Source organism: Cupressus sempervirens, chromosome 8, assembly GCF_028749045.1.
Source record: "Cupressus sempervirens isolate cs-2001-9-10 chromosome 8, ASM2874904v1, whole genome shotgun sequence".
Taxonomy (NCBI): Eukaryota; Viridiplantae; Streptophyta; class Pinopsida; order Cupressales; family Cupressaceae; genus Cupressus; species Cupressus sempervirens.
Genome location: NC_143125.1, coordinates 499916597 through 499939535, shown reverse-complemented (window position 1 = coordinate 499939535; position 22939 = coordinate 499916597). Strand labels below are relative to the sequence as shown.

The 22939-nt window shown below is 35.6% G+C and overlaps 1 protein-coding gene across 2 annotated transcripts in view; it reads left to right on the top strand.

The window, feature by feature from the left end:
• Positions 1-22939, top strand: part of LOC149543377 (Nucleic acid-binding, OB-fold-like protein) — a 232896-nt gene that overhangs the window by 51004 nt on the left and 158953 nt on the right. The window contains exons 2-6 of one of the 2 annotated variants that reach the window (XM_089798180.1): positions 13888-15074; positions 15524-15743; positions 15970-16068; positions 16298-16606; positions 16693-16794. In XM_089798180.1, the coding sequence (XP_089654306.1) occupies positions 13888-15074; positions 15524-15743; positions 15970-16068; positions 16298-16606; positions 16693-16794 (1917 nt within the window). The remainder of the gene's footprint in view (positions 1-13887; positions 15075-15523; positions 15744-15969; positions 16069-16297; positions 16607-16692; positions 16795-22939) is intronic. The other variant, XM_089798181.1, reaches the window with a different exon arrangement.

Genomic DNA, 22939 nt, shown 5'->3' with positions numbered 1-22939 from the left:
GGCTATTTAATTATGGACAAAAAAACTGCATCCATAATTCAATTAGAGGCTACTTGTGGTTTGATGGTCGAGGAACCAAGAAGACTCATGTTAATTAGGAATGGTGTATAAGGGGTAAAGAACTAGGAGGTCTAGGTCTGAAAGATTTGAGGTTGCAAGGTATTGCTCTTGTTACTAAATGGGTGGCCAAAGCTACTCAAGGTAGTGAACCCTAGAAGATTTTAATTAGAAATAACATAAGGAGAGCTATACCATCTAAAGCGAGGGATTGGAAGGGGCTTTCATTGAATGATTTGTTGACCATTCCAAACTGAGTCAATGTTGAAGGACCAATAGTTTTCAAATTCATTTGGAAGGCATAGAAGTCACTCAACCATTTAGTGACTAGCAATGGTCTAATTGACCAAAACAATAACATTTGTGGTGCTAGATCCATTTGGTGAAACCTCTCTTGTTGTTTCAAACTGGCACTCTTCCAAGGATACTCTGCCAAGAAATGGGCTAGAACGGGTATATGTTCCTTTAGCGATATCATCATCAATGGTTTTCTTATTAGGTGGCAAGACTTGTCTGCCAAGTTTGGTATCCCTTGCACTCAATGGAAAACTTACACCACCTTGAGAGATGCCTACTCAGCCCACAACCTCCCCAGAGTGTATTGTATTTCCTCCACGTGATCCTCTGTTCTTTGTTGGTCTGATTCTTCCCCTTTGCACAAGATTAAAGTCAAAACCCTCTACTCCCTCCTTACCCACAAATTGGACATTTTTCATCATCTCAATAACAGATGGAACCTCAACCTGGAGCAACAAACCTGGAGTCAGCATCTGCTGAATTTGTGGCACAGACTAATTAAACTCAAAACCCAATATTTCCTTTGGCGCCTTCTATTGCATATACTTCCTTTTAAGAAGCCCAATTGTGAACCTAACATACACTTAGTTTGTAATGTTCTAAATCAGTACACATGTTCTTTGATTGTAATTTTGCTAAAGAAGTCTGGGAAATATTTGGTCTTGTCGTTGACAATAATTTTCAAGTTGAAACCATGGTTTTTGGATATGTTTACAGTAACAATAAAGTTTGTAGTATCTTTTGGTGCACTCTTTCTACTTTATTACTATGGATTATTTGGAAAATAGGAATAATAATATTTTCAATGGGATTAGACATCTTACCGAGTCTCTATAGAGACTTATATTTTCTAGCATTGCCCTGCAGATCACAACCATTTTGAAGTTAAAAGCGGACAAATTCATCAAACTGCTTAAAGAAGTAAAAGAAGAAGTGAAAAGAAACGAGATTGCATATGGGTGCACTACCCTTAAGCAAAAAGATGAATTTGATATCACCCTTGCGGAGTCCATTCAACAACTTAAGAGGGATGGTAAGCGAAGGACTTCTAAAGATGGTGAGAAGCAAAATCCTATAGTGCATGGAGTGCCCACTGTGAACAGTTAGGACAGATCTCAACCTCACGCTGGAGAACTGCCAAAGAGGATTGCACACCCCCATTTTCCATTTGTTGAATACACTACAAAGAATCTAGTTGATTCCAGAAGACGAAGGTGTTAGAAAGGACAGGGTTGCTGTTGCACCAAAAGATCGACCTGTCAATGCCCAATACAATTGATAGTCTTATAGAACCACAAGAGGTGGTTAAGCCATGTCGCCAATCCTGTGAGGGATGCTGACCCACTGCCAACAAACCCCCTCCCAACATCACTCGCTGTGGCCTGCGAGATTCGAACCTATGACCAAGCTCTGATACCAATTATTAGAAAGGATAGGGTTGTCGTTGCACCAAAAGATTGATCTGTCAATGGCCAATACAACCAATAGTCTTATAGAACCATAGGAGGCGGTTAAGCCATGTCGCGAATGTTGCGAGGGATGTTGACCCATTGCCAACACAAGGATTGTACCCAATGTCATGCCTGAAGAAAACCTAGAGGCTGGCATATTCTATGCACCTATGGTGGTCATTCCCCCTACCACTAATAGGGGATGGTATTTTAAAATTTAAATATAGGTTAATATTACCTTATTTTAATTCTGATATTTTGTAACTTTAATATAGACTCTCGAGATGGATAATTGTGTCTATGTTTAGTTTTTTGATGGACCAAGGGTCTTGAAACTCTTTTACAATTTTGTTACTACTTTATATTCAATATAAAATTAATATCAATACTAAAAACATTAATTAATACTAATTAAATAAAATTTAATTTTAAATTCAAAAATCTTAAAAAAAGTCATCACATACCTTGGGGACCCCGCACTTCCCATGTTACCCCACGGGATTGCGGACATCGCAGCCACTAGAGTGTACCATGGTACCTACAGTCACCCACGTATGTGTTGTTGGAAGGATGGGGGTAGTGACCTCACCTCCAATTCAGTTCTTTTAAAATTTTATTTATTTGTTTTTTTCAAATATATTTTTTGATATATATATTTTTTAAAAACATATTTTTGATGGGTTTTCAGAATATATTTTTAAAAATATATTCTCTTCCAAATACATATATTTCTGTAAATATATAAGCGTGTGCAAAATATAGTCTTTTTAAAACAATAATAAAGAATTTGAATAATTAATTCACATATTCTCCTTATATATATTTTCAAAATATAGGAACACATGTAAATTCTAATATGACATATATAGATTCATGAATTTTGTGTGTATATATATACATACATATTTAATCAAGGGAAAATTTCAAAATACCACAACTTGGTAAAACACTAATTGGGAAATCCATGCATTTTTTAAAGGGCTGCTAGGTTGACAGCAAAAAAATTTCTTAAGAGAAAAAAACTTCAAAGTTACAAAACCCTATCTCAATTCACAAATTAACCTTGAAATAACAAAGACCAAATCTCAACTCCAAAGTCCTTTAACCAAATTCTTTAGTCACCAAAAACTTCCATAAAAATCCCTTGCAACCTGATTCAATTGTCCTCTAAAATGACCAACTAAAACATTAATATAGAAAACCTAACAAGGAAGAGTTTGAAAATATGCAACTCCCAAAACAAGACAAACTCAACTTAAAAAAATTTAAAAGAATTATTTTTTAAAATTTACCTTCACTCAAGTCACTTTTTTATTATAATTAGATGAGTAATTCAATTTATTTAATTGAAGTGCATTTAAATTGCATAATCTCTATTTTAATTAAATTAATATTTATAGCATATTCAAAATATGCAACTTGAAATAATTATCATTTTGTTTTTAAATAACCATATTTCTAATAATAAAAGATATATTTGTTTAACCTTATAATCAATCTTTATTAAACCCTTAATCGACCTAAGACAAAAAATGACATCAAACTACATGAAATACGTAGACAATGAAAAATGAACCAAATCAAAATGCACAATCATACTTAGTAAAAAGGTTCACGAATTCACATCACCTTGACAAATTCAGATATTGTAGTCAATAAGATGCTTGTCCACTATTTCAAGACAAATGAAAGTTTAGGATTGGTTTTTGGGCCTGAAGGCTATGACTCCTCTTTCACTATTGAGATATGTGTAAGGGCATGCACAATTTAGGGAAGTTGATGCTCAATATCTAGAATACTGCATCACAATGTCAAACATGTGCATTTATATAGACATATAAAAAACAATGATAGGAATTAATACATCATGTAGATCTTGCAAGCAAGTGACTACTACTCTATTCCTCACCATATCAAACACTATTTAAACATACACATGATCCATGTAAATGCAGATATAGGGTTAGTGTGCAAGTAAAACCATAAATATAAATATCATCATCATATGAGAATAATCATCATGAAAATAATTATCTACATCTAAATATCAACACATGATATAACACAACTATCCAATAACTCATAATATATCAAATCCGAATGTAATGTCATACATCAAGTATCATAAAAAATCATTGAAATAATCAACGCACACATGAAATATGTATAAGGGCATCCACAATTTAGGGAAGTTGATGCTTAGTATCTAGAATACCGCATCACAATGTCGAACATGTGCATTTATATAGACATATAACAAACAATGATAGGGATCAATACATCATGTAGATCTTGCAAGCGACTACGATTCTATTCCTCACCATATCAAACACAATTTAAAACATACACATGATCCATGTAAATGCAGATATAGGGTTAGTGTGTCAGTAAAACTATAAATATAAATATCATCATAATATGAGAATAATCATCATGAAAATAACTATCTACATCTAAATATCAACACATGATATAACACAACTATCCAATAACACAATATATCAAATCCTAATGTAATGTCATACATCAAGTATCATAAAAAATCATTGAAATAATCAATGTACACATGAAAAGTGGCTAAAAGAGTTTTACATCATATACTGAAAAAGCAAACTATGGGTGGTTATAATATCCACCTTTCCAAGGATACGGCTTACTTTTGGCATGGTTAGTTTTCTTGTCTATATGAGAGGATTATTGATACTAGATATGGTCACTTGAGGGCTAGTGTCAAGAGAGGTTTGCAAGGGTAACTCAAGGGTTAGATGTATGTGATGACACTTCCTTATGTGTATCTTAGGTTTCCTATGTATGTATAATGTCTTTGGTCTTGTGTAGAACATGTTGTGGTAGTGAGCTTCTAGGATCTTACGTGCATACCTTTTTAGTGGTGTTGTGGACTTGTATCCTTTTACTTTGATTTTTGAGTGGGGCCTGGTGTTTATCTCATGAACAGTGGGGTAGACCTCAGGATTCCACGTGGTCAGGTGGTAGTGATTCTTTTTATCATTGAGATTCAACGTTCGTGTTTATATGCTTGGGTGATCCTTGTTGCTCTTACTATCCTCTTATTCTTCATTGCAGAGTTATTCATTATACTTAGGAGTTGTATATTTTGTATTCTATTAGTTTATTGGTTGTGACATCCATTCAAGAGATGTATTGTATCGTGTTATGACTTGATTTATTATGGTATACCCTATGAATTGTGTAATGGAAGATGGTGTATTATGTACACTATGTTGTATTAGTTGTATCTTTCCTTAATAAATGTGGAATTATATCTCGCGATTTAGTTGCAATATATTTTTATGAAGTTTAAAGGTAGTTATTCATGGTAGAATAGTGAACTTAATATAACTATGTTATGAAACCCTTGGGAATTATAATTGTAATTGTATACTTAAATGCATTGTGCTATATCATGTTGTTCTTGCTTCCACATAATTGTTGTTAAACATTTAAGAAAAAAATTATTCCATCAACTTTGCATCATGTTTTAGTTTAATTTCTCCTGGGTTTCTTGATGGGGGTTATAAATCACAATGGAATTGATATCACTCATTTCCTTATAATTGGAGGCTGGAATGTTGTGAGAAATTGAGGATTTACCACTGCTGTCGAACATCAGAAAATTAGAACTGATTTCTTCATTTTTATCTAGGTTTTTAAAAGCCTCAATGTCAAGGCAAGAAAACATACTCTTGGCTACCTCACTCTTTGCTTCATTCATTATTATTTGAAGCATAATATGTTTACCCATGTGAGTAGATTTCAATTCTGTCTTGTTGATATTGTTACCAATTTAACATATCTCCTAAATTGCTATGTTATGCTTGCCTTTATATTGAGCTAGGTGTTTTAAGTTGCTGAGCATACATATTACAGAATAAAATGGATGCAGAAAGTAAAGTACAAAAATCAGTAAACAAGAAAAATTGATCATTTTTATTCAAGATACAAGTACCAAAATAGTACAGTTTTTGTTGAAATATTCAAAACTGTTTTGATAAGGTATAAAGTGTTCAAATTTTAAACAATACTTAATACAATGCATCCAGATACCACACAAGCATTCTTAGCTCCTAACATAATAATTTGAGTAAACACACTGTATAAATAGAAAAGTATTGATAAGATAAAGGGAAAGGCCTCCATTGCTTGAATGGAAGGATCGTTGTTCTGAATGTTAAAGGTTTGAGTCCGCATCTCCATTTGGGAATAGCCTTGCAAAAATGAAAGAAGAGGAGGGTCAGTTCATACGAACTGAGCAATGGAAATCTTTTCAATTATCTCTACAGTACTGTTCCTACAACATGGCTATTCGGATAACTATATTAAAAGATATTATGGCAAGAGAGATATCTGAAAGCAAAACAGGTTTTTATGCTAATGAGTTTGTTTCATGTGCAGATATAGGTATGAAGTTTGAGGTTGTTGAAGGATCTTGCATAAATTACGCGCATGAAGCCTTTCAACTGAATCATGTAGAGGCCAAGACTAAAGGACTGAGGAGGCTATCGAAGGGACATGCATAAATTACAAGTGTGAAACCTTTTGGTCAAATCATGTAGGGGTGAAGACTAATGGCATAGGGAGACTATTGAGGGGGCATACGTTAATTACAAGTATGGGACCTTCTAGTTGAACCATAATAGAAGGTTTAAGACACAAGGAGATTGTCAAAGGCACATACATATGTTACAGTTATAAAACCTTTCAATCAAATCATGGATGGCATATGTAATTCTTAGTCTACAAGCTGAAGGAATTGGATCTTTACAAGTATACGGGTAGGAAGTAAAAAGCATGAAAAAAAATCGCAGGAAGAAGCTCATGGCGGCTAGGGTTCTCAAAACCCTGTTCTCCTTATTCGTGTGAATGGGAGAATGAATAAAACCAAACATTGCATTTTGCCTTTGATAGCCCCTTTATCATATTTGATAAACACATTTTTATAAACTTTATACATATTATATGAAGTCTATTTTTATCATTTAATACATATAAAATTTATAAAAAATATTTTATTATATTCCCTTTCTCCTATATTCATTAACATTAATGTGTTTAAAATTAATAAATAAATAACGTTAATTATTAAACACATTAATATTAGTAAATATAATAAAAACAAGAATATTATTGTAAAATTAATATATCAAATGGCTATAATTATAAAGCCTTTGTTATTATTAATTATTATAAAAGGGGAGTTAAGGCTAGTTTCAAAATTTTTAATGCCTAAATGCAAGGGGAAGGTTTAGTGGCTATTTTCTAACTCACAAGTTGAACTCTAGACTGTAGAGTCAAATACAACTATTTTGGAGGCTAAGGACAGCTTGAATTCCTATGCAGTGATGGAGCACTTTAGTGCTATTTTTGGTGATTTATAGAGCAGTTAAGGCTAGTTTTGCATGTAGTTCATTATGGGAGCCTGTTTTATGCATACTTTGCATATTTTTGAGGAGTTTTATGTGCTATATTTTTGGGTTGATTATGAGATCTGAGTTAGGGTTTTATGCATGATTTTGAGGAGCTAGAGGCAACTTTCCAGTTATCTATCAGTTGGACAGGAGGTTGAGAGCAGTTTTCAGGGGCTTCTTCATAGTTTATGTCATTTTTGACTTATTTTTTCTATGCAGGATTTTGAAATCCGAATTAGGGTATGAGCTCTATTTATTGTACATTCACCTCATTATGAGGGATGATCTTTCGGATTCAGATTTTTGCACATTGCAGATTTTGAGTTGATTGTAACAACAATTTTGTAGCAGAGGTTTTTCAGCATTGGTTATATAGATTCAACGGTTCCTTCTATTGATTCTCGTGCAGTATTGTGAATTCTTTACTTTTATGTTGTGTTCATCCTTCATTTAAGTTATATTCCTTATTGCAGATTTGAATCTTCATACGTGTGATTACAGGTCTTTGTTTGTGTCCATAAATTGGTAAAATCTAGGTTTTTCTTTCAAAGCAGAAGATTTTGACCCTATTTGTCTGAGTATTGTGAATCAATTTTATCTCACATAATTCATGTTGATTTGATTAAAGTTACATTCAAAACCATCGGTGTATCACCTCATTTAGGTTAGTTTTCATTATTTTTCATTCACTTCTCATCCCTTATCTCGCATATAATTAAGTTTTAGGTGATCACTATTTAGGAATCGACCTAGCTTCCGGAGATTCATCTCTCGTTTTAGGACAACCCACCATCCAAGAGAGTTTCAATGTTTCAACATGATGGCTAGATTCTGCATCTTGCTATAGGCGCAATCTTGATTGACTACAGATATGTTGGACACAGCTTCAAGAGACTTCAACCATTGCGCACCGTATTGTGCCTATCCCTCAATCAATACCAACATAATAATCATCTTTGAAAGAATAATTATGCAATACACTAGATAATCATGGTATGCTTTTTATGCAACTCATTTGAAACCATCTGCTAGAATGTCATGGAATCCATTTGATTCCTCAATTTTAGGCCCCTTATTGACTACTAAACATTCATTGATGAGACTATGAGTAGCACCACTATCTACCATTCATAACACATTGTTTCTTGACTATTCCTTCCAACACAAAAAGTTGATACCTAGGGACATTGGAAATTGTGGCAATGATGCCATATGCAACATCATATGTATCAACAACCTTATCATTATTGCCTTCAGAATTTGCATCTTGAATATGCTCATCCTCCACATTTGAATGAACCTCAGTAAGATGCACCCTGCCTTTACCAAGGCATTGATGTCTAGGATCCCAAGGCTCCTTAGATGAGAAGCAAAGTTTCCTCTTCCTCAACTGATTACATGTTTGCTGATCCATCTTGGAGGGAGGTTGCACACTCTTGGGCTATGTAGAGGAACTCTGGAATGACTTGGAGCTCTTGGAAGAATTCTATTCCCATTGATAAGAAGTAGGTGGTAGTGGGCTATCAAGTTCTAAAGTTTGAATAGCCTCCCCCAAATTCCTAGGCTTAAGAGCCCTCACCAAATCTTGTAACCTCTCATGTAAACCCTCAACGAACAACATCACCACATGTCTATTAGGCATCGTTTAGACTCATTGATGTAATTTTTGATGTGTCCAGTTTTTCGCATGAGTGCTAATCCCTATATTACTACTCAATATCCGTACGGTCAAATCTGGCAATCGATTACTCAATGAACTCCCTCTAAGAATGAGTGTGATTTTGGGTAACCAAATCATAATGCCACCAATCATAAGCCACACCCTCTAAATGTAATATTTCAAATTGTATAACCTCGTCTTAAAATGTCGACCTAAGTGGATGGTAGATGCCAAGCTTTTGCACCCAAGCTCATGCACTGATCTTCCCATTGTCGTCGAAGGAAGATAAAGCTTGCTTGCTAGTAGCTCGCCTAAGATCATCATTATGCTTCTGTCTAGTCTGCATATCACCATTATGTTGTTGTTTCGATCCCCTTATGTCGAGGGGATCACTTTGTTATATTTTATTAAATTATTAAAAAGTGATATTATGATCAATCACCTTAGTTTACTAGTTTAAACTTTAAAGTATAAAAGTCAAGACTTTGTTATTTTTATTTTTATTCAAACTTCATCACTTGGTCACCCCTAACTAAAAGCTGATGATGCAAGTGCCAACTTGGCGATGTCCAAATATAGTTGGTGATGTAACAATCCACTCTTAAAAAATAGGGATCCTCCCTTAAAAATAGAAATTGCAACCTATAGCATCCAAAATGATCCTTGAGGTCCACTGATGTATTCTAGTCGACTCATAATCAATCCCTAAAATTTAGGAATGCCTCCTAAAAAATAGGATTGTCGCAAACTGCCCAAAACGACTTATAAAGCCCTTACATAGCTCCACAAGCCTTTGGATAGCTCCCCTATTCACCTTGTTGACCTATGGGAACCTTGATTGTATGCCAACCTCTATTGACAACTAAGCCATCTAACGAGGGGAGATTACAATAGATTTGTTGAAGGTGTATTTTCCGCAATGATAATGATAATTGACATTTATTTATTGCAATTTATTCTCAGTAATTTGTTTGAGTTGTTTGGAATTAGTATTTTAGAACATTCACTTGCAGGTGATGATATTTCCTCATTATTTTATCAATAATAGGTATGCTTTATATTATTGATAATTGTTTTGGGATTCGATTGTGTTGAATTTTTGACTATCAATGATTCAAATCACACTACGTGATTCATCATTAGGATGAGACAGCAAAAGCTGAAAATCAAAGTGGGCTGCAGATGGGGACTAACTCCAAAGATAAAGGGAGTAAGAAAGGAGATTACACACAAACCAAGGGCTCAAACATAACTCAAACTGAAAAAGAAATAAAATAAAATATAAATATAAATAAGACAAAGGAGTAAATGACTAAGCAAAGAACCAAACAAGCCACAAAACACAACAAAAGAAGAGACAGAGAAATTAATTACGCCAGGAAGAGATAAAGAAAAGAAATTAAATGAGAAACAACACAATGCCAGAAAAGAAAAAGGGGAGAAAACCCAAGAGATGAAAAATACAATTTATATATACATATATGTACACACACACACACACATATATATATTGGATATTTGTGGGTTTTTCGAGCTATATATATATATATATATATATATATATATATATATATATATATATAGGATATTTGTGGGTTTTTAGAGCTAAATATCCCTTGTTATGTGGTTTTCGCTTGTTTTTGCTTGTGCATTCATATATAAAAGAATGCACCAGCAAAAACCAAATAACAAGGGGGTATATAAAAGAACGCACAAGCAAAGCAAACAAAAACCAAATAACAAGGGGGATTTAGCTCTAAAAACCCATGAATATCCAACAATAACTAAGTACCACCGACAAACCTATAATAATGAACAACTAGAACCAAGTAAATGCAAAACTATCCTAATAAATATAAGCCAAAACACAATTAAATCAGCTTGAACACACAAATAAAACCAAGGAAAATACAATAAGAAAAAGGAAATTGAACCACAAAGAAAAAACAATTATATATGTGTGTGTGTGTGCGTGTGTGTATATATATGTGTGTGCCTAGATATGTATATATATGTGTGTAAGTATATATACATGTATACATATATATGTGCATGTATACATATATACCTGTATGTATACATACATACATATATGTATGTATATATGTATATATACAAATATCTATATATATCAAAAAATAAATAAATATATATATATAATCTCTATATATCAAAAAAAAAAAAAAAAAAAAAAAATATATATATATATATATATATATATATATATATATATATATATATATATATATAGATGTATAAATTTGTATATATTTATAGGTGAATGTATATATATATATATATATTTGGCGGGTTCTATTACATATATATATACACACACACACACACACACACACATATACATATATATACATACATATATACATATATATATATACACACACACACACACACGCATATATATATATATATATATATATATATATATATATATATATATATATATATATATATATATAATGGAAAATAATAAAAAATGAAGGAGAAAATCAACAAAAAGGAAGAAAACGAGAAAAAGGGGCTAGACAAGAACATGGACAATAACTATGACCTAGACCTTGAAACAAAAACTCAACATCCAAATGAGATGCACCAACCACAATACACGAGAGTAACAAGAATGGAGCAAGAAGAACCAACGAGACCAAACAAACCACCACCCTAGAGGAAGGGGAGCATGAACCACCCATTAGAGGAGGGAGAAGAAAGGGGAGAGCACATCAAGCATAATAGTTGGAGAGGAGGTGACCAAGCAATGAGAAAAAGGGAAAGGGAAATTAACCCTCAAGACGATCTTGAGAAGCTAACATAGGCTGCCATGAGGGGTTAAGGGTCCAACCATCATCATGATTGAAGTTGATGGGGTGGTTATTGATTTCAATGGCTTCCTTAAGCTTTTTTTTGAAATAGTTGTCCTCTTTGGAAAGGATTTACGTGTTTTCCAAACAAATGTGTTGTTTGGTCGAATAGGAGTGCTCAGCTAAGGCCGATTTGCCAACTCTGTCGTGTCTAATGTCAGCAATGTGCTCTTTGATCTTGGTGTGGAAGGAGCAGCTTGTTTCACCAATATAAGGTGTGCCACATGAACAAAGCACTTTGTAGACTCCTGAGTTAGAATAAATATCTCGAGTCTTTGATAGGGGGACAAGGTTTCTCAGCCTGGAGAGAGGTTTGAAAGCTACACACAAACCTTTTTTGGATAGGAGATGCTGTCCACAAAAGGGAGGGATGCATGCAAAACACGAGGGGGGAGAGAAGGTTTGGGATTAGAGAAGGAGAGATGGAAAGACTCAGCTTGCTTGAGGGCCCTTGATATTTGCTTAGGAGAATAGTTGTTAAGCTTGCAGACCCGACAAAGATGGTTAAGTTCAAGATTTAAATAGTCAGCATCACAAATTCTATGTGCTCTCAAAGCAAGGGTCTTAAGAATGCCAACTTTTTGGCTAGGATGGTGGTGGGAGGATGAGTGGATGTACAAGTCTATATGAGCAGCCTTACGAAACGCGCGATGACCTAGGGAGCCATCAGGTTTCTTAATGAGAAGAATGTCAAGGAAAGGCAACTGATTATCAGATTCGACCTCCTTTGTGAAGGAAATACACCAAGCAATGTTGTTGATGTGCTGATGGAATTCTTCTAATTTGTCCAATCCATGAGGCCAATATACATTAGTGTCATCCATATATCACTTCCACCACTTAGGTCTAAGGGGGAAAGATCGAAGGGCTAGCACTTCAAAATGCTCCATATAAAGGTTTGCGATGATTGGGGAGAGAGGTTAGCCCATGGCCACACCATCGACTTGCTCATAGATGACACTGTGGAAGGAGGAAAAAGTGGATCTGAGGCACAACTCCACCAAGCTAGCGATCTCCGCATTGGTCTTACACTTCATGATTTCAATAGCGTTAGGGATTGTGACCTTAGTGAAGAGAGAGATCACGTCAAAGCTTACCAAGATGTCATGACTTTCTAGATGCACATCCTTGATGAATTGGACAAAGTGGGTCGAGTCCTTGACATAGGAATCAGATTTTCCTACCAAGGGAGAGATTAGTTTTGCCAGATGTACAGCAAGGGGGTGAGTGGGGGAGCTTATGGTGTCGAGAAATAATCGAATCTAGAAACAATTATCAATAATTGTAATGGATTGTGGAAATCTGATCTCTCTGATGCCTTATATTGCCAAAAATATTTAAAACATTTAATCATTTTTTATTGGTGCAGATCTTATTCGGTTCTACCCTCAGATTCCAGTTTTTTTACCTAAAATATCTAAAACATTTAGTCATATTTTATTTGTACAGCCCTTGTTCAGTTCTGACCTTGGATTTTTGTTTTAGTGCAGTATTATTTATCCTTGAAGTCAACTAGGCACAGCTACAAGTTAGGTTACTAGATTCTGGAATCGAATTTCATTATGTTTATTATTTTTGTCTAACATACTATAAAGGGTACATACATTTATGACTGGGAATTTGAGGGGCTAATCGCAATTAAGGGTATTTCATTTATACCTTAAAAAGTGGATGTTCTTTGCAGACTTTTGCATCTTCTGGAAAGACTCTTCTTCTTATTCAATAATGCCTATTTATCTCCCTCCCTCATTCTGAGACATCCTTTACTGATTGATTTATTAGGTATAGGAGGTGAATCCAGAGCGGTAGAAGCTATGGTATCTGTACTCTAATGGTCTAGTCATGGACAGTGACTATCTCATTGAATGTCTCTGCAACGATATTCTTCAAATCTGTTCACTGAAGGAACTTATTTTATTTATTTTTCTTATCATGCTACAAAACTTGAGAAACAAGAGCTTGTAGAATTAGGGAAGGAGCTTCTGCTTAATGTGATTGTCATCTTGTTTCTTCGTTTCTCTATATATATTTATAAATAATAAATCCCTATCTTTGTGATTTTCAGTGTTCTCATTGCAATTGCATAACTTAAATTTTGATATAAAGTCAGCATGTTGCAGGTCACAGAGAAGAAATCTATCAAGGGAATGGATGGCCTCCTCTTAAAACGTCCATTGCCAAATTTATCGACAAAAACTGATGTAGGGAAGCTGACTGACTTCCCAAGTAGCCAGGCTGGTTCTAGAAAAAATACAGGAAAGATAAAATCTCTTGATCTTGTTCGTCCGGTCAAAAGAAAGGAAGGGAAAGGGGCTGTCACTTCTGATCTGAATAGGCTTGGTAGCTATACAAAAACATTTCCTGTGGAATCTAATTCTAGGAATATTACCGATGAAGTTGTACTAAGAAAGCCATATGCACAAAACAAGGCATCTGAAACTCTCAGATTTGTTTCCCGTCCAGTAACACCATACTTTTTATCAAACAAAAAGGAAGACAAATCTAAAAGGCTCTTGGAAGATACTGGCTTGCTGCGAAGACCTGAAACTCAGGCAACGAGAATTGACATTAAATTGAATGAGACCCCCAGGGTTTTGAACGAAGAGGTCACAATTGAGAAATTATTAGAAACAAAAAGTGATAATGCCAATGCTCATGATGCTGCACACAAACAAATCAGTGAGAGAGGAGACATGAAAAGAGAACACACAATATCAGCAATCAGGCCAACTTTGCCCAAGAATCCACTTATGTCGACTGGCCATGAAATGGATTCCCACAAATCAAATGGAAATGCAGGGGATGAAAGCTACCATGGAGTGCATGGTATGGAAGCTGTGAGCAATTTTTCTTCGAGAGAATCTCGAGGTATGAATGACTTCGCTCCAGCATCAGTTAAAACTGACAAGATGTTAAAGGCAGATGTCAGTATATCAGGCCTGGTTGTGACTCCTCCAGCAAAGATGAATCACCAGGAAGAAAAAAAATGCATTCAGGACTGTGAAGAAGGTGCAGATTTTAAAGCAGGATCACAAATTATACAGGAGGCAACTAGCATTGGTGTGGAATCTGTAAAGATCAAGGTCCTTCGTCCTATGGGATCTCCAAGAGTTTATCTTTCTGAAGAAGATGCCCTTGAAAGAAAATCTAGGGAGGATTCACCTGGACATCCATTGGTCAATGAAATCTCAGGCCAGGAAAGCATTCGTGTTTGTTCTGAAACTGATACAGGCTTGGACTTGTGTCCTCACGGGAAAGAACTTGAAGAGAAGACACACATCGGTGATGGGCCTGAAGATGATTCTGAGTATGCCTCTTAATGTGTTTTTGTTTTCATCTTGTTTCTCTTATATGCTCACGTTTAATGAGTGCTGCACTTTCATGGCTAACAACATCATTATTCTCACCTTGCATGGTTTTATTTATATATCTTTTATGTAGAAGGCTATGATTTTTGTACTGTTCATTAGAACCTTGACATGTATAGCTCTGTTGACAAGCATTGACACAAAGTAAGAAGTATGAGGAATGAAGTACCTGATGATACATATTAACATTATAATTTTTCTGCAGACTGAAGACTGTCATTTCTAACTCTTATATATGCACCATTTTCTGAACTATACAGTTGTATCTTATACTGGCACATGACCTGCATAAGAAAAATAATTTAAATTTATTTTCCTGTGTTTACAAGTACATTGTAAGGAAATCTACTTCTGATATGACATTTGGACATTAAATTGAGGTGTGCAGGAAGATTTTCTCTCACTTGATACATTCCTTTCCATCTGATCACTCAGATGGAACTGAAGATGTTTTAGATAAAAAAATGCGTCAATCTACTTCAGATGATTCTGAGCTTCAAAATCTTTTGCATGAAAGGGTTCCCCATGCTAGTAGTATACATACCAAGAAATTTGAAAGTAATGTACAGTCTTCAAATCAGGCCAAAGAAATATCACAGGCTGCAAAGGTATAAATAGTGTTACATTTTCTCTGTCATTTTATTATCTTCATTATAAAAAATAATCCTTCAGCACAATGGACTTAAATTAGTACTTTTTATGGAACAAAGAATACTAGGATGTCCCATAATTTTTTGTGTGCCTTGTTTTCTGTGTCAAAGTAACTCAGTTGTTTGGAACATTTAAAAATTAAATCGTTGCTACTGGCCCCTGAGAAGTTGAATGTTTCTATAGGAAGGCGAAGATCGTGATTGGGCACTTGCCGAAATTTTGCATAGTTTTGGAGGATTGGAAGAAGTTGAGCTAGTCAGCTGTGGTAACATTGGATTTACTGTAAGCCCTACTTCAAGAAGTTTTCAGAACTATTTACCTTTCTGTCTAAGAAAACCTCAATAAGAATAGATGCTTGAATCTTATAATTTAAATTTGCAATTGAAGCAAAGAGTTGAAACTTGAACTATATAGGTTTGAGTTCCATGTCGTTGTTTCTCTATCTGTCTTTCTTTTTCTTTTCATTTCTTTATGTTGTGAGGATTCCAGATAAATATATTTTACCTGGCAGGTATCATTTGGCTCACTTTTGGGGTTGCTGCCGTACCGTAACCTCAGTTTTAAAAAGAGACCCTTCTCCTTTGAAGTATGGCTACAAAAGAAGATCTCAGATCCCTTGAATTTTCAGAAAGAAATATCATCAGAAAATAATGCTCAGTTGAATAATATCTTGTCAATGCGGGGATTGACTTTTCCAAATAATGAAGTTGCAATAAAATCTGAAGAGCAAAAATCTGCTTTGACGGCTCATGAATCCCAAAATCTTCTTAATTGGTACAATCAAGATAGAGAAAAGTTTCTGTCTTCGTTTTTAGGCCAGGTATGAAGAATTGAATATGCTCAAATGGTAGTTGTGGAATACTGTCATGCCTGATTTTACTGCAAGGTGTCCTGTTTTTCTTGCAGAAAACAAGAGCAGCTGTAACATTAGTGGACAGGAAATCTGGGAGGCTCATATTCTCTGAGAAGCCAAATCGAGAGTCTGTAGAGAAGAAAGGAAGAGTAATGGTCAGTAGTCAAAATATCTTTTCAGGATTTGGCTGTAATATATTCTTGTGTTTTGGGTACATGGATTGGGAATCAAATTGCCTAGGATGAGAGTAGGATTAGACATTATTCTTTAATTTGATAAACTGTCATCTTGTAATATCCCTAACTAATTCTTATTTCAATTTTATGATTTTTGTCCCTATCAAACACTTTACACAAAAGGATATCTTGCAGATTGCTTCTAATATACTAACTTCAATTGGTAACAGGAGAAATGCTTGCAAAAATCTTCAAAAACATCTAAACATTGTACTAGAATGAAAATGCAAATGACTGATTACAATCATTGAGTGATGGCCAAGACTCTTGGTTACAAAGGAATGCTCTTTAGAAGTTCTCTTATACCAAGTTGACCTCCATGAAATCTGAATATAATTATACCAATGTGAAAGATAGAAAATCTCTCATCCAAACAATAGAAAACCTTTGGAGGATCTTTTACCACCTCAGTTATGCTTATCAATGGGAGTGATTGTTCCTAATGACTAATGATGCAGCTTTGTAGAACCCCTTCACTCCACAAATGCATATTAAAGCAATTGTCAGAGCTCTATGCTCAAAATCTTAATTGTCCCCCGCTATTCATACTTTTTCTCCAAGAGGAGGCGGATCCTTCAAGAAGCTTCTAGAAACATAAGGAGAATCTTCTAGGAACATGAGGAGTTAGATCCTTCTAGAGACATTTTATTTTGTTGTTTTAACATTAATTAAATATAAGGTTATCTTTTAATATTCATATAATTGATAACCTTATACTTAATTGATTTCTCCCCTTGTTTCTACTCTTAGCGTTCAAAAAATGAAAGGCTATGAACTTCACTGAGAGGCTAAAAAGATGGGGACATTACAGTCTGCCCCTCTTGAAATCCTTTATCCTCAATCAATCTCAACTTTGGATGCTGCAGAATCTCTTCACTCTCCCAAGTAGTATCCTCAACCTACAGGTCCCTCCATTTGATCAAATATTCCCTGATAACTCGTCACCTCAATTGTTTTTCCTTGATATCCAAAATAGCCCAAGGTACTAATATCAACTTACCCTCTTGATTGAAGGGTGGTGGAATAGTGAAAGGAATCACATGGTGTCCTAATGCCTTCTTGAGGCGTGATACATGGAAAACATTATACACTCTACTATTTGTTAGCAATTCTAGCTCATAAGCCACCTCACCCACATGCCTAATGATCCTGAAAGGTCCATAATATCGTGACTTGAGCTTCTCTGTACCACTCGAGAATCGACTGTCTAGAAGGCTGCAACATCAAGTATACTATATCCCCAAATTCAAATAAGCACTCAACTCTCTTTCAATCTACATATTTTTTTTGCTGATGAACTTGTGCCTTCTAGATATTTTCTCTTGCAACATATTCCCAGCAATAGGCACTCTACTGTCACTCATCAACAAATCAAGAAAAGTAGGTGCTTCATAATCATACAAGGCCATGAATGGTGTCATTTGAATAGAGAAATGATAAGTGGTGTTGTAAGAATACTCACAAAGATGTATCCTCTTAATCCATCCCTTCTGTTGCCCTTCAATGTAGTTCCTACGATATCCTTCCACCCATTTGTTAACTATTTGTATTTGACTATCAGTGTGTGGATGATAACTAGTATTTGGAGTGAGCTCAGTCGGATGAAAAAATCCTACCTAAAATGACTCATGAATCGACTGTCCTCGTTGCTAACAATACTCCGAGGCAACCCATGCAAACGGAATACCTCACAGAAGAATAACTTTTTTATTTGTGTAGCTAAATATATAGTAGTGTTTGGAAAGAAGTGAGGATACTTAGTCAAACGATCGGCTACCACATTAATGCAATCCTTACTTTGCGCTTTCGGTAATCTTGTAATGAAATCCATAGATATGCATTCCCACTTCTTGTTAGGAATCAAAAGTGGCTGTAACAAACCTCTAGGTTATTTGTATTCTTGTTTATTCTGATGGCAAGTAGGACAGTTTGTAACATATCGAAGAACATCTGATTTCAAAACCTTCCAAGTGAATCTCTCTTGAACCTGTCTATAAGTCTTAAAGTACCCAGGATGACCTGCCATAGGTGTATCATGAAAGATCCTCAATACCATGTTCTTCACCTTAGATCGTGGGGTCAAGAATATCCTCCCCTTGTAATTGATGAGATCATTTCACAATTGAGTATCTATCATCTTGTACTGTCCCCTCAACAATACCTGAAGCCCGAGAACCCTTGGCATACTTTGCTATAATCAAATGTCTCCAATTTTTAGAGATCTTTGCCATCGAGCTCAAATGTGGACGACGAGATGAGGTATCGACAAGAACACTTCTGTGTTCCCTTGACAAAGGAAATGTCAAAGTCATAAGACTATAACTTGCTCACCCATTTCTGCTGACAAACATTAAGATTGTGCTGCCCTAGGAAATGTCTTAAGCTATTGTGGTCCGTTTTAACAAAAAACTTACTGCCCACTAAGTTGCTTAAACTTGGCCATTGCATGCATGATGGCCAATATCTCCTTATCATACATATTGTATCTCCTCTCAGTACCTCTCAACTTCTTGCTCTCAAATGCAATTGGATGTTTGTCTAGCATAAGGACGGCTCCAATTCCCTTACCCGATGCATCACTCCACAACTCAAAGGGTTTAGTGAAATTTGGCAATGCTAATGTAGGACAAGTGGTCATAAGTCCAAATCTGCGATAAAAACTGCATAAGCCCACAAAACCCTCTTAACTGAGTAAGATTCTCAGGTGTAGGCCATTCAATAATTACCTTGACCTTCTCAGGAACCATACATACCCCTTTTGCATTAATGATTTGGCCTACGTACAACTTTGTCATACCCGAGTCACACTTGGATTTCTTAGCATACAAAGATTCCTTGCCAAGAATGTCCAAAACTATATCAAGTTGTAAAATGTGCTCTTTCCATGTTTTACTATACACCAAGATGTCATTAAAGAAAACTAACACAAATTGTCTTAACTGTGAGTGGAATATCCTGTTCATTGTAGATTGAAAAGTAGCAGGGGCATTGGTTAGCCCAAATGGCATAAACACAAACTCAAAATGCCCATAATGACAACGAAAGGCCATCTTCTCAATATCCTGCTCCCTAACATGAATCTGATGGTATCCTGACCTTAAATTAATTTTGGAAAAATATTGGGCACCATGTAGCTTATCAATCAACTCATAAATCCTCGGGATATGATACCTATTCTTGATAGTCCTCTTATTTAGTAGCCCATAGTCAGTACACATCTCTAAAGTGTCATCGTTCTTTTTGACCAAAACTATAGAAGAAGCAAATGGTGACATACTAGGTCTGATATGTCCCATAGTTAACAACACCTTAATTGTCTTCTCTATCTCCTTGAGCTGCTTGGGATGCCTATAGGGAGTGACTATCATGTGTTTAGCGCCCTCCTTCAACTCAATGATGTGCTCAATTCCTCTATCTGAGAGTCTACCCAGTAGAATGTCACTGAATACCTTCATGTGCTTAATCCTCAACTCCTATATGTTTGGATGTTATAGTGGTTTCTGCTGGTGCTCCTGTGTTGGCATCAAAACACAACCGGCCGCCCACTCAACCATGTCATGGCGCATTAGCTATTCCATCCTTTTGAAAGAAATGTCCTGCAACTAGTGTCTCTAAGTACCTTCAACGCATGAGTTTTCCCATCCATTTGAAATATCATCTCCATCTCACAAAGGCTGAGGGTGAATATTCCTATGTCATGTAGGCATGTCATCCCCAAAACCATATCTGTGTCACCCATGGTAATTACATAGAAATCTGACTTGAACTCATAGTTATTCAACTGCATGGGTAGGTGTGAGATCATTTTGTCATACTTTAGTGTAACTATTAGCAACTTTAATTCTAATTCCTTAAAAGTTCTCCGTTTTCATACCACGCCTCCCAACCAATCTAGCATCAATGCAATCATGGGTGGCACTTGTGTCAAGCAAAGTGATGATCTTTTGTCCTCCTGGAACTCCACGCATCTTGAAAGATCCTTTACACTGAATGCTGGTGAGATGTGCTTCCTTAAGATTCACCTCAATCTCTACTTCTCCCTCATGTTCGTACTTCTCTGACTCGGAATCTTCATTATCTGTTTGCTGATCTGAATCAGATTCCTCATAAAAAAGCCCACATAGCTCGGTTGGCCTTCCCCTTAGGTCTCATTGGACAATCATGATATGCATCATAAGGCTCTTTGCAATAGAAGCACAACTTTTTTCTCCTCAAATCATTTAGTGTCTCTCAATCTAGTGGAAAGGCTGATTTCCCTTTCATCTTATCTTCCTTCTTGGGAAAGATTTTGTTGTCACGATATGAAGCAGATTCATTGATGAGAACTTGCTGGAAGGTGCTGCAAGTTCCATACCTCGTGCCTTCCTCATGCCTGCTGTAGTGTTAGTGGATCAAAGGCTTTGAGCCATCCCTTCAAGGGCTCCATCAATCCCCTTGTGAATAGGATCACCAATCGCCTCTCACTAATATCCAGAACCATGGCTGATAACCTCTGAAAATCAGCAACACATGTTTTAAGAGTTCCATGTTGCTTTAATTGTGCGAACTCTCGGAAACTCACTTTAGGATTCTTAACATCAAATCTCTTGATCAAGGTCTCCGGGAGACGGGGAGACTTGGAGGTCTCCGGTATTGATACTGATACAGGTATGACAATTTTTAAAAAATGGGAGACGGGGGTACTTGGAGACGGCAATTTATTTTTAATAGTTTAAAGAGTCTAATACTAAATACAAATAGTAATACTATAAAACTAAGAGACTAAATTAAATAATAATAGTAATGTCACACTAATATAGAGTCAAATATTTCAATACTCACATAATCACATTACTGTATCTCATGGTCATACTTGTTTTCCGAATTTGCATATGATCATCGTCAAATCAGATTGATAATCGCTGAGATTATCATTAATTTTAAATTAAAAAAAATATAGTTTGATGCTAAATTGCCGATATGCAAACAAAAATGAACAAACTTAGTATAGTAAATAAAAACCAGAAATCTATCTAGTACTAGTATGTTCATGTTACTATCATCTACTCCACAAGGTTGTGATCATCCATCTCAAGGTCTTCAGCTATCATACTCTCAAAATCATTTAAATTGTCACCGGTCTTAATTTTTGCTTAAAAGCAAATTAAAATGAGGGCTAAAATACATAAAATAATTTTATATTATATTTTACATTTTTTTTTATCAGGAGACTTTAGGGAGACTTCACTTTTTGGATAAGGAGACTGGGAGACTTCGTCATGAAGTCTTCAACCTGTTTTGAGGTCTTCGGAGACGCAAAAAGTTCTTGAGATGCGTCTCCGTTTCCGAGACGTGTCTTTTAGGGGGGAGACGGATCTCCAGGTAACCATGCTCTTGATCAATCTAATAGTGAATTCATCATAAGTCATAATGAGATTATGACCATGATTGACCAACCCATGGTACCACCATCCATTAGCAGTTCCCTCCCAGTCTAGTGTCGCAAATTTGATGGCATCTACTTCAGGCATTGGTCTCAATGAAAGGTAGTTATCAAGTTTTTGTACCCGTGACCTAGCTGTACACTTGTTACTTCCATTAAAAGTGGTTAATGTAAACTTACTAAGAGCTTGCTGATAATCCGTTCTTTCTGGAGCATGTTGTTCATTTTTCAACTACTGCTTCTATTCCTTTGGTTCATGAACTGATCAAAGGTCCATTGCTCTCTCAAATCAGGGGGTAATGTGCTCTATATTCCAGATAGGCCTGCCTTGCTTCATCACCAAAAGGTACAGCTGTTGTAGTGTGTTGTTCTTCTCTTGATGGGAAGGTAGGAAAGAGGGGTCTAGAGGCTGATCCTCTAGTAATTGTAGCACTTTGAACAGTTGTTGTGATGTGGTGGCTGCTGATACTGAGTTGTTTGCTGGTCCATTTTTGCCAATAAGCGTGACATCATGTCAAGCATTTTATCAAATTTCCTTTCAGCCTTTGCATCTTTGTCTTCAGCCGAAAGTCTTTGTTCTTCTGCCATGTTCTTTCCCCAAATTGCTTTTGAAAGTGTGCTTTCCTCTGGTACTAGTGGAAT